At 39.4% G+C, this 13,527-nt stretch overlaps 1 protein-coding gene across 5 annotated transcripts in view; it reads right to left on the reverse strand.

Annotated features, from left to right (window-relative positions):
- The window catches only part of ERICH1 (glutamate rich 1), a 67,028-nt gene that overhangs the window by 39,749 nt on the left and 13,752 nt on the right, over positions 1–13,527 (reverse strand). For 4 of the 5 annotated variants that reach the window (XM_051778127.1, XM_051778129.1, XM_051778128.1 and 1 more), the window contains exon 2: positions 13,271–13,465. In XM_051778127.1, coding sequence (XP_051634087.1) covers positions 13,271–13,465 — 195 coding nt within the window. Of the gene's footprint in view, positions 1–13,270; positions 13,466–13,527 lie in introns of those variants that run through there. The other variant, XM_051778130.1, reaches the window with a different exon arrangement.

Here is a 13,527-nt window from a genome sequence, read left to right on the forward strand (position 1 = left end):
GGTGGCAAATTTACTCAGCTGCTGGTTAAAATCTTAAAATCCACTAAAAAAGAAAAATCTTCGTCCTTTGCTTGCTGTAAGAGTGGACAGAGACTGAATCACTTCTAGTTTCTGTGGTGGGTTGACCCTGGCTAGCAGCCAAACACCCACGAGATGCTCACTCAGTCCCCCCTCAGCAGGATGAAATGGGAAGAAGAGGACTAAGAGCTCATGAGTCAACAGCAGGGAGATCACTTACCAGCTATAACAACCTTTCCTTGCTGGCTTATATTCACTCGAACTTCACCTACTCCCTATTGCTGCAGTCCCTTCAGTGAGACAAGAAGCAGTGCAAGGTGGTGGTGGGGGCTGTCTACAGTCAGTGTGCAACAGTTTCTCTCTGCTGCTCCTTCCTTTTCCCCCACAGGTGTTCTCTGTGGGCTGCAGTCCTTCAGGAACATTTCAACAACAGAGCACCTCCTCCTCTGACCCTAGGGTTCCCACTGTTGTCACTCCTTTTAGTTCCCTCCTCTCTCAGGAGCTCTTAGTCCTCTCCTTTCTCAAAGAAGTTTCCCCAAGGCACCTCCCATCGGCTGTGGGCTCAGCCCTGCCCCGCCGTGGGTGGGTTGGAGCCGGCTGGAACCGGCTGCGTGGGGCAGCCCCGGCCTCCCCTCACAGAGCCACCCTGCCTGGACACCAGCACCCTGTACAGCTTCACAATCAGACAGAAATTTTGTCTTGCCCATGAAGTGCTTCCCTGCAACTCAGAAAGCTTTGGTAACCCACTGCTAAGTTCCCATAGGGCAGAACTCATACTGCAATGAGAGGACCCAAGTCCATCTAGAACATCCTACAGCCCCCACAGACAGCTGACAAGTTAGCCCAATCTTACCAAGACTATCTTTTTCACAAAATTATCCTTTGGAAACACCTGGCTATCACTTCTCCAAATAGAATGAAAGAGTTTATCCTCAAAAACAGGTCTTTACAAAAAAGCACAGGAAGTGAGGGACTGATGTTGGTTCAAATACAAGGTCTGATTAGTTCAATGCCATACCTTCTACAAAAGTCATTACTGTCAGTAGGCATTTTCTATGTGGTGTTACAGTAGATACAATCTGGACAAAAATAAGGCTTGAAAGAGGTCTGTTATCTCCTTTAAAAAGCTTGCATAAAGTATGATTTTACTTATTAGGAAAGCTCGAGTATGACCATGTTATAGCTATTCCTCATTTGTACGTATACAAATGAGACTACAACCTGAAAATTCTGACAATCCCCAATGCACATAAACACCCCCTTGTTATCTGTACACAATCACTTTCCCCTTCACTGACTAGCAAGAGAAGTATCTAAAGACAATGCACATACAAATCCTGGGCAAGAGTTGCCTCCTTCAAAAAGTCCTCATAAACTGAAGTGCACCAAAGGTGATATCAGTGACTAAATGTAGAATATACACACCTCCAGGGTCCTCCTGAGCTGTGGTACTGGAAAATAGGTACTTTTACAGTTGATCAACGTGAAGACATCAAATTGTCCTTCAATAGCGTGAACAAATCTGGTGATCCGAAATACTCACCTATTCCCCAATGTATACTCATTTTTCTTCAGATGACATCCAAGTTCCTGACCACTAAGCTACAGTTACTTTAGTCTGCCATGATAAGGTACATCAGAGTAACTTCAGAGACATGAGGTGTTATGTGCAAACAACCTCTGTTCACAGGTTGACTTTCACAGGTTTTTCAGTCTCAAGTCAATGCACACTACAGTGCTTTCCACAACAACAGAAGCTTTTAGCTCAAGTAGACCTTTGTGCAATCGGAAAGTAAAATCCTTTTTCTTGGAGTGCTGCATAATTCCTGCTATTTGACCTCAGTTTTCAGCAGAAACCTCTCCCTCAATACCAGAGAAGCACATTCGGTAGAGAACAAAAACAAAAAAGTGATAATGATAATAAACAACCTAGCAAAGAACAGGCAGTCATTCACTGCTGGTCATTTGTTTCACTCAAATGATAACCATCACACAGAAATGGAAATGTTGTGCTATTTTGTGAGGTGACAGGAGTAGCTGATGAAGTATTTCTGTAGAAATTCACTACTGCAGGTAGGAACTTGTTTCTCACAAAATTATGGAACTCCCTTTATGGAGAGCTACTACAGTTTACCATTACAGTCTGATTCCTTTAGCTTGTTCTAAGACCTGATTATTTGCACTTTATCAGAATAAACTAGGGGAGTCACTCTAGCCAGTTTCTGGCTGAAGATGATATACTCCTTCCAAAGATTCTTCATCTCTTTCTTTTTTTTTATTTATGAAAAAAAAGTTTTCTGAATGTCTTTTGAATATCTAATTATCTCAAGTTACATTGTTTGCTACAGTCACATATTTTATTGGCACCAATACATGTAACAGAATACTGAAAAGGCTTTTTCTTTTGCAAAATTCTTTAAAATTCTGAAGATGCCTGCTATTTTTTTCTGAAGGACAAACTTCCCTGTTTGCCAAGTAAACCATCAAAGTGTATAGTTTTATTCCAAATTGCTTGATAACATACATTCAAACAATAAACTGATGAAAGAATAAAGTCTTAAAATTAAATAGATACATGTTGTCCTCTGGCTCAAAAAATCCTCAAGCAGCATATTGTTGGAGGACATTGTGGGGAAGCAGTACAATACACTTATTTTATTCCAATAACCTTTTCTACAATATTAATGGTCACAACATATTAGTGTAAACAGCAGTATTGAATTTTTTAATTTACCTTAATTTCTGCTACTTTATTGTTATGTTTACACAAAAAAAGTCTACTATCCTTTGTTTGCCAAGCAATAGCATGCTTTCACTGCATTCTCAGATTTTTTTTCTTAGGATACGAGCCATGTCACAGACGAGTGCTCCCAGTTCTTAGGCTATATACCATTTGTGCCTGGTAGCATGTTTAAACAAGCCAGTTCATTACGACTTCCCTCCTGACACTTCACCTCACCAGAAGTACTTTACTTCCTTGAAAAGAGTAAGTCTAGATTACACAGCACACTAGACTAGAGCACTGAAAGAAGAAAACAAGTTGAGAAAATCCTCAGAAGTACTTCCTCACATGGTCTTTTCCTTCAGCTTGATGAAAACCAAAAACTTCAAAAGGAAACTGAGGTCAATAAAGACATATCCATTTTACAAGACCCAAAGTTAGGATGGGAAATTCATAAAAAACAAGGATCAAGAGAACTCACATTTATTTCCATCACTATCTCCCACATGCACACTAACTCTTAATTTACTTTTTTTTTAGACAAGTAGAAAGGCTGTATTATAGCTCATTTTATTGAAGACAGCTCTCACCATTATAACTTGGCTTCAGTTTCATTACATTAGGAATGGCAGATATTCTTTGTCACAGAGAAAAAACTGATTAAAAAAGTACAAATCCTTCTTCCTCTTGTTCTCACTCATCGTCTGGGGAAGAATTTTTTTTTACTTACAAATCACTACAATTTCTACATTCTCCCAGAAAAAGTAGTGAAAAATAAGCAGAATACAAAGTGAGAGTGGAGAATGGAAAAACCACTGACTGAGGAAACCAAGAAACATAAAACTTTTCAGAGCAAAATCTGGCTACAGGCAGAGGGCAGTTTTAAAATTACAAGACAGCTAATTTAAAAAGTGGTACAAGCTGTTTTGCTAGTTTTTGTTTTCTGAAAGTTGAATATAGGAGGTAATGATGAAACTATATAGCTAAGTGGTAAGTTATTTATTTTAAAAACTTCAGTGTCCCACAGATGCCCTGGTATGTGATTATATGCAATATTTTGATTAGATGTCTAAGAATTCTAGCTGTATAAACAGGAGCATAAAGCTATCTTAACATTAAGTTAGTACTCAGCTCAATTACTTCTCCTAGTGCTGCAGATCTTATTTGTTCAAAACACTTCTCAAAAGCCAAAGACACCCTTGTCAATCAATACTTTTTTAATAAATGCAACAGCATTGAATCTAAAAGGCCATATCTAAGTTGCAATTAATTAATTACCCTCACTGATGAAGTGATTATGTTATTACTGGAACTCACTTGAAGTAAGACCAGAAAATAAACAGATATGCTCATCAGAATAAAAGTGAACAAAAATTCAGGATTTTAAACCTTTTTTTTCCCAAAAATTGTCATTTTCTATTCCCTAAGACAAAGTCATCAGTAACAGTCCATTCCCACTTGTGTAAAAAAATAACACAAAGCACAAAAAATTATGGAAAATCATTTCCCCAGAACTTAGTTCAATACAAAGCTCACATTATAAGCATTTCCACTTTTCAAATAATTGTTAGAGGGTACAGTTCTTAAGAAAGACAAGTAGAAAGTAAGCTTGTGTAACAGCAGAAAACATGAGATTTGACTCTGAATAACTACGATTTTGACAATGGCAGCTTAAGTAATAAACTCCGCAGTGTAAATCAGAGCAGGAGTGGGGTCTCACACAACTGATTTTGTCAGTTGATTTCAAACAGGGTGACAAAGTGGACAGTGAGAATGTTACACCATTACTATGCTGTAGTTCAACTTACAGCTATCAGCCATTCTGTAGCTGAAACAAGGCCATTTTATCAAGTTCTTACACAAGTCATTTTTCCATTTCCTTTACCAAGATAATTTGTTTTCCTGTAGCTGGTTACATTTAGGCTTAGAGCTTGTTTACACTTAGAGCTAAAGCTGGCATTTTCTACTCCAATTAGGCAATCCCTACATACTCTTTGATGAGCTACTTGTTAAACTACATTCTGTTCTCAGAGGCCAGAGGCTTTCCCTATGACAGATAAGCTGATGAAACAAGCAGGTAGTAGAGAAGAATGGGTGAATGTATATACATAAGTACACTGGAAAAAGGAGAGATCTGTCAACCAGCAGAAAAAACCTCCAAAACAAAATAAAAAACCCACAAAAACACTGCTAAGGGAACTGGAAACTGAACAAGGCTGTTTCTGTCACAACAGAATTTACAGATATTATATGTGCAGCCCACTCAGCCTGAACAGAGGCAGGCTTTTGGTTTGTTTCTGGGTTTTTGGTCAGTTGGCTTTCATTTTTTTTCTCCCCTTCTCCCCTAAACCCCGTATCTCTACATTACCCTAAACCACGCAGCTACCAGTTTGTAAAACTGGTTGGGCACCATTTTTGCCACAGCCACCAGAGGCTGTTGTCTTCAGCCAAAGAAGACACTCACTTCTGGATATATCTGTCCCATTTGCACAGTGTAATGGCACTGTAAATATCACGTAATGAGAGAATTTTTAAACCCTTGAGCGAAGACCATAAGACTGTGTGACAATACTTTGTTGTATAATAATTGTAATCTCCATTGCTCTTTAGCTTATTCACAATAGACAGCCTTTCAAAGTAATTAACTAAAGCAACTCTGAATTGTTTAACAAGCCTCTAAAGTTGTTTACTGCGTTGAGTACTGCTAGAATTTAATTTCTCAGCCATATGCACTTCATCAATTTGATCAACTAAAACGCAGGGCTATTCATGCACATTTTTTAGACAAGTTCTGTCTTCTAGGCACTTGTGTCACAAGCTTAAGTTTTCTATAAGAGAATGGCTGCAGGAAGAAAGGATTAGAATTAGGACAGACACAGTCTTGGTGTCCTACTGATGATTTAAACACAGTATACTGTCAGCATCAGTAACTTCAATGGAACAAGTAAGTAGGAGAATACAAAATTATCACATTCAGCTGTACTGAATTTTGACAGAAATTCCTCATATAGGATAAGAATGCTGGGATATGTCACATTTGATAGACATTCATGTTTTTATTTAATAAATATGGAGTAAACTGCATTTTGCCTATTTATATAACATAACATGGATTCTGGCTTTTTTAGAAAACTAAAACCTATCAGTAGTAATAGCTTAGTACTATTCTTCATTACCTCTTACTTAAATGAAGGAGAAGAAAAGATCAAACAGGTTGTCTCTACAAGATCCGAGACCCTGGTCAGGCTGTCTGCATTTCAAATTCCTTTTTCAAAATTAGGGAAAATGCAAACATCAAAAGTGGCACAGTATGCTTTATACAGACAAACTGAACACTGTATTTCACTTGAATGCAATTACCCTTCTTCAGCAACTCTGAAATTTCCATTTTTATAAGGAAGCTGCTAAACACTGATCAGTAAATCCCAAGTCCTTTGAAAAGTAGTTATCACTTGTATCAAGAAAAAGGTCTGAGACTAAGGAGGTCGTTTCCTCTTATGAGTAAAGGCTGAGGGAGCTGGGCCTATTCAGCCTTGAGAAGAGATCTGAGAGAGGACCTCAGCTACGTATATGTAAGTGCCTAAAGCAGGGGAGCCAAGAGGATGGAGTCAGGCTCTTGTGGGTGATGCCAACCACCAGGACATGAGGCAACAGGTAAAAACTGATGCACAGGAAGTTCCACCCAAATATGAGGAAGAACTTCTTTACTGTGCAGGTGACTGAGCACTGGAGCAGATTGCCCAAAGAGGTTGTGGAGTCTCCCTCACTAAAGATATCCAGGAATCATCTGGACGCAATTCTGTGCAATGTGTTCTAGGATGACCCTGCTTGAGCAGGGAGGTCGGACCAGATGATGATCCACTGTGGTCCCTTCCAATCTGACCCATTCTGTGATTCTGTGAAAAAGCCAATTCCACAATTAGCAAATCTCTAGGTAGAAGCATGCATGTCTACTCTGAATATAAAGCTATTAAAAATAATTAGTGAGGTTTTAAAATATCAACAAAAAGTAAAGAAATTACAGAACTGCAGACCTCGTGAGAAACATTTTTCATTAAATTAATCCTTGTTGCAAATAGATCCTGCTCTAACAAGGGTCAGAAACAAACAAAACCTATCCTTGTGACAAAGTTTAGTCAAAACCCATATCCAAGTGTGCAATGTGTATTTTGAAATGCTCAGTCTTTTGCCAGACACCTTTTTTTTGTGATACAGTAAGTTTTTAAGTATTTTTAATACAGCATTTGGAAGCATATTTGCAAGCATAGGGAAAATGTTCTCTTATTTGTAGGAGCTGTCACCTTTTCATTTGCTCTCTTTACCACTTTGCCTGCCATAAGGCTCAGGTTCATTATGTGTGTGTAACTTTTAAATGGTTTAAGGTAATAAAGATTGCCATCTAGACCCTCTTTAATTTTATGCTGAAGCAAGAAAAAACTTTTTTATTACATCTTCTGAAGTTAAAAAATATAGTTCTTGCAATGGAAAGATCAAGTTCCTCTAGGGAAGAAATGGTTAGAAGACTTACCTAATTGTCCTGGGGGATAGGAATCCCTACTTTGGTTACGTTCATTTTCTCACTGAGAATTTTGGTAAAATAGGGGAAAAAAGTCTGATTTAGGACACCTAGAATCCAAAGGGATGGTACATCTTACTGTGCCCTAGAATGGAAATTCTGGCCACAGGTATATGTTCAGGTTTGTTGGGTTTTTCCTTAAGCACTTCAAAAAAAAGAAACGATAAGTGACTTCTTTCCTTCTTTGGGATTCGGAAGAAGCTTGACACTTCCATGTTTCCTCCATCCCTAACAGAACTACCACCTTCCTAAGGAAAGCACAGATAGCATTCAGAAGATCACACTATAGTCACAAAGGAAGGTGTCCCTCAGAATTTGCCTCCCATCTCCAGTTATTCTGGGTCTCATTGTAAACTTTAGCTCCAGAACTATGTGAGGAGCTTTATGGGATGACCCTTTCTCACAGTAAATTATTAATCTTCAAAAATTATATGAGGACCAACATTAAAAGTGTCCTGGTATTCTATCAAGTTCATCTCAAGTTCAACTTGATCTCAAAAAAAGGATGTAAATGCAAATATTTACAGGATATGAAAGTATGATCTTTACATTTTATGGGCATGTCTCTATTATGCTTCAAGATGCAGGCATTTAATGCAACGCTGGAAATGCATTCCAGTAAAGATCAGAATCTGGCTGGGGGGAGGGTAGTGCTGGTTTAGCTTGGACAAATTGGTAATGGTATTTTCACAATCTGAAAATAACTGTTAAAGGCAAATAGAACATTGTGATGAGTTTTATAGTAAAACCTGTTATTTAATGCTAGAAAATAGTTAAGACTAAGTCAGCTTTTTAGAGAAATCCTCAACTTCTTACTGACACATTTTTTTTCAGTAGTATTTTGCAGGACTGAAATAATCACTTTCAAACTAGAAAAGAGTTTATATCTAAAAAAAAAAATTCCCTCATTTTCCATTGTTGCTTTCAATTACCCATCTTAGACTACTGCTACTGACATCATCAGCTGTTTTGTAGTTACACCTATAACCTTCGATCTGTAAGTAAGAAGTAACTTAAAATAGTTTATGATCAAAATGTTCAATCAATGCCTTTATGTTTTTCCTTCACTGAGGTCAGACAGTTTATAGCTCAAATCTTCTAGCCTATCACTAAAGATGTACTTTCAGTGTTCAATGGCATAAAATCACAACATGTAAATGCAAGAGCTCCTTAAATTTAAATAAAATCACAACCAGAAAAGAATGGTTGTCTGTTGGTTTCACAGATGGGTAACTGATTTATCTTTTTTCCCATGAGTTTATTACTTCGACCCCCTTCAAGGCTTTTTTTTAAGTACTTATTTGTTGAACATCAGTCAAGGCAGAACCCTTTCTATACTACTGCAGCATTTGCATGCCTCTAACAGAAAGCAAGCTCAGTTACAGTTTGCTGTTAATTTTAAAAACAGTTTTGTTGCTTTGCTGTGAAAATCCTAAATATGGCCCTGTTCTTTTTGCTCCATGTTCCCTATCCCATGATCTATATTTTACCCATATTAGGATTCTGAACTAAAACCTTTTGTTTCATTACCTTGAAGAACACTGCATCAGGAATCAGGCATAAACAATCAGAGGAGTTAAAAATCACAAGGTCAAATAAATTCTCCCCCTCACCTCCCACTTCAGTGGGAGTTTGGGTAGGCCCTAATTTATAAGGAATGGTATAGATTTACTACAAATGAAAGCAGTATTAGTTTAAGAAATTACTTTATATTCATGCTTATTTAGCACAACTTCATCACAGAGCCTGTTACCTATTTTAAAAGGACAATTAGTTCCCAATGCTATCACATATCATTGTAAAGAGTAAGTTTAATGTTTTATCAGCCTTTTGAAAATATGCCTCTCATTACTGACTACACAAAAGAAGTACTAGAAGTACTGATCTAGAAAATCAAAATGTGTGTCAAACAAATGGAACTGCAGAGGGTGAAATTTCCATGCAATCTTCTATTACAGTAGGGATGCAATACAGGACAACAGCTACACAACCCCTGAAAGCAAATTCTACCAAAGGGACATGTGAGAAAGTCAACCTGTTACTAGCCATCCTTATTACATATTGGGTGGGGGACTTTTCTTTCTTTTTAAATGAAAAAAAAAAACCAAAACCAAAACCAAAACAAACCCCAAAACAAACAAAAAAAAACACCAACAAAAGAAAATCAAAACCAAACCAAAAAACAGTAACACAGATTTCTAGACTGATATATGTTGAAAGGACTTCTGGAGGTCATTAGTCCAAGCCCCAGTAAAAGTTTTCTAGTATGCTGTTGTTTTTGGCTCTTTCAAGGACAGGGATACCAAAACTCTCCTTGGGCAGCCCATTCCCAGTATTTGGTCACCCCCAAAGCCGCATTCCCTCCCCTGTCCAACTGGAATTATTCTTACCACAACTTCTTTGTCATCCCTTCTCCTGTCACTGAGCACTTCCAAAAAGTGCACAGATCAGTCTTCTCTATATTCTCCCTTCCCATTTGGTAGTTGAACTAATGAAATTTCCATCTTAAGACTGAAACTCAGTTCTCTGTCTCTCCTCATCCCCAGTGTCATCTGGCTCCCTGGTCATTAGTCATTACTATGCCTTTGGGTGGACTCCCTCTACTCTGTCACTACCTTTCTTTTACTGAGGAGCCCACTAGTCACAGGACAGTATGAACTCACAAATGCTGCTCCAGTGTGGTCTCCCAACAGGAACGATCACTTCCTTCAAAGTGCTGGCTACACTGCTAATGCAGCACAGTATATCATCAGTTGCCTGTGTGACAAGGATGCAATGCTGACTCAATTGGGCACCCACCAGAACCCCAAGGTCCTCTTCTGTGGAGCTGCTTCCAGTTAGGTACCCCCAGCCCGTGTTGCTGGTTACCACATCAGATAAAGGACTGCTCTCTAGTATTAACTGGTAATTAATAAGGTATATCACTAGCACATGGCCATCTTTCAAGTTTTGTACTGCTGATTATCATCCTTTGAGCCTTTTACTTGCATTCACTTACCCAGCTGACATCTCACCTTGGCAGTTGTAAGAATGCTACAGGAGACCATACCACAGACCCTGCCTATCTACAAGCCAGTCATGTCAGCACAGAAGGCAACTGGTTTGCACAACCTGCCTCTGGTAAAACAAGACTTACTGTTTCCAATTTCCTTTTTGTCCTTCACATGCCGGGAAAGAGCTTCCAGAAGGATTCAGTCCCTAACAGGCTCACTTTTCTAGACTCTGTTTTTGAAAATGGCCATGGTGTTTGCCTTTTGCAGTCACTGAGGAACCTCCCAATGGTGATGACTTCTCAAAGAGGATAGAAACCAGTCTCACAATGACATCAGTCAGCATCCCTGGATGCACAAGTCTTTGTCCCACTGGCATGCAATTGCACAACTGAGTTAACTACTCCTCAGCTGTCACTGTCTACTGTGGACAATTCTTCACTTCCATAGGCTTTATCATTAGGCTCAGGGGCCCAGGAAGCAGGAAGACAAGTGTTACCAGGAAAAAAAAAAGGCACTAAGTACCTCAGTCTTTTACTTGTCTTCTGTCACTAGTCCCTTGCCCATTAAGCAGTGGGTCCACATCTTCTTTAGTCTTTCAGTTGTTATCCCCACCCTTCTTGTTTCTTCCCATATCCCTCATAAGATTCACCCCACATCCCTCTGAGCTGAGCTTTGGCCTTCCTAACTCCATCACAGCACACTTGGGCAGCATCTTTAGATGGCTCTTCAGTAGCCAATATCTGCTTTCACCTTCTCTGTATAAGGGTCCAGAGCTCCCTCTCAGGAGTGTAGCTGCCTGCACTTACGGGCAGCTCTCAGATATCACACAGCTGTTGATCCAGATTGTTATGAAGAAAGAGTTGCTTATGAAAGACCTGTAAGAAGCCACCTCAGCAGAGGCTCCCCTCACATCACTCAAAGCTGCTTTTATGATGAAGCTTTTAAGCAGTTCCCAGCTTCAGCCAGACTGAAGTCATGCCTGTGCCTGGGCACACAGCCCAACTGATGCACACCCTGACTGACAGACTTTACACACTGGCTTGACCTCAGGCCTGCCTTGTCATTACTGACTTGCCTGGTGTCTGGTGTCACTGGACTGTTGGTTGAACCTGGTTACTGTTACCAGACATGTTCTGCTCTTCTTTTTCAGGCACTGTGGGACTGCTTTCACAGTGATGACACAGCTCCCGTGCCTGCCTTGTCCCATCTAGCCTTCTCTTATTTTCTTTCCTCTTGCTGCTCCCAGACACATCTGAGCTCAAGTCAGGCATCCTGCCATACTTGCTTAGTTTTCTGCATGTCAAAATGAGCCATTCTTGTGCTTTGAAAGGTTATTCTTGAAGATCAACCAGCGCTTGAGAGTTCCTTTGCGGTTCAAACTAGTATTCCATTTAATCCTACCAAGCAGACCCTTGAACAAGACAAACATCTGTTATTATGTAGTACAGGGCCCTAATCCTACTATTCATTCTGCTCACTTCTTTGTGGACTTTACTCTCCTGCCCCAGACCATATCCACTGTCAGTTCTTCCTCATTTGCAAGTAAAAAGTCTACATGACCATCTCCCCTGGAGAAAGTTTTTATACTCTTGGGAAACATATCTTTTTATTTCAAGTTAGTTTAGCAACCTTCTAGTAATGGAAAATTTGGTTTTAGACGAATACAAAGCAATTCACACTCCTATATCTGTGCACAGACTCCTTCACCCAAAAGTAATACCACAGCTACTTCATTTTCCAACTCCATCTTTAGTACACTGTTCACATTCAACAACTCCTTGGAAAAAGGACCTTTACTTACCTGTACAAATACTCATGTGCCATGTTCACTGCATAAACACACACAAAATAATTCTCTTTAGCAAGGTACTAACATAGTCTCTGAATTGATATTTGCCTTCTGTTGCATTTGTGTTCCCCATGGGGTTTCTGTTGCAATATGAGGGCAGGAGGAAGTGCTGGATCATGTATTCTCACCAATCTTTGGGTCTATCTCTGACAGCTGAGCAGAGCTGTACCAGTGTAAGTAATTTTATTATCATTCAACAAACATTACACCAAAGACAGTTATAGCTTACACTGAAGTTTCACATTTGCTCCTGCTAAATGCTGCATTCATGCTTATACACCAAGACTATTTCTTGGTTTTCACAGGACTTATGCACTGACCTCGAGTGTTCTAGGTATTAAGTACCAGAAGCACTGGTATTCAAATTCATCTGTTGGTATCAATAGATGAAAAAAGTACACACTATACTGTTCTGAAATAAAGCAGTGTCCTAGTTAGGACAGCTGAGATCAGTTCATCATGGTGGGTGTAACCCAAAACTGTATTCTATAGCCTTCCATGTCATTTCCCAGAAACTAGACTATTGTTGTCAATAGACTATTCGCACCCTCTGCCCATAGAGCCTGACTCCTCAGGCTATAAACTAGGTGTTAAGAGGCCTGTGAGATAGAAGGATGTTTCTGTCCTCACACCCTTTGTGAACTCCCCGCCCTGAGGGGAGCACCAAGCATTCCTGCCTGAACTGGAGGATATATAATCTTGGAGTTTTGGAACATTTTTCAACCCACTCGTGGGATCCAGAGGACGGCTGCATCTCATCGCTCTCAACCAGACTTAGACCACCACTGGACTGCGATCACCAGTTCTGGCCAGACTGCAGCAGCTCTCCCACCAGCAGGTTCTTCCCCTCTCCCTTTACTTTGGACTCAAACAGGGCCCAAGGAACACCACTTTGTTCAGGCCCCAGGGCACTGGGTTATACATTTGGGTTTTTGTGGGTTGAGACCAATTGTTTGTTTGTATTATTGTACTTACTGTATTATTTTAATAAATTGTTATTCTGATTTATAATCTCTCCTTTGAGTTGGGTTCATTCCCCCTGCTGGTTAACTTTTAAACCAGCACAAGCAGCTATATTTAAAAGCATATCATCAGAAAAAGGATAGTCTCACCTTGAAATGATTTGCAGGGTGTATCAGTTGATGTGCTAGCATCTGCTGATGAAGTCTGAACATTACCCAAATTCTTTTCTTTGGATTTTGATCCCAGATTTCCAAGAACCACCTCCTCTCCTCTATTTGAAGTATGCACAGGAGAAGATGATGAAGTTTCACCATAGAGTCGTTTCAGTAATTTTGCCAAGAACACTGTAGGGTAAGAAAACTTTCTTTTCTTAAACATGAAAAAATGCAATGTTTTAAAGATATTT

This window comes from Manacus candei, unplaced genomic scaffold (assembly GCF_025592945.1).
Source record: "Manacus candei isolate 608988 ecotype Guabito, Panama unplaced genomic scaffold, ASM2559294v1 h1tg000011l, whole genome shotgun sequence".
NCBI classification, from domain to species: Eukaryota; Metazoa; Chordata; class Aves; order Passeriformes; family Pipridae; genus Manacus; species Manacus candei.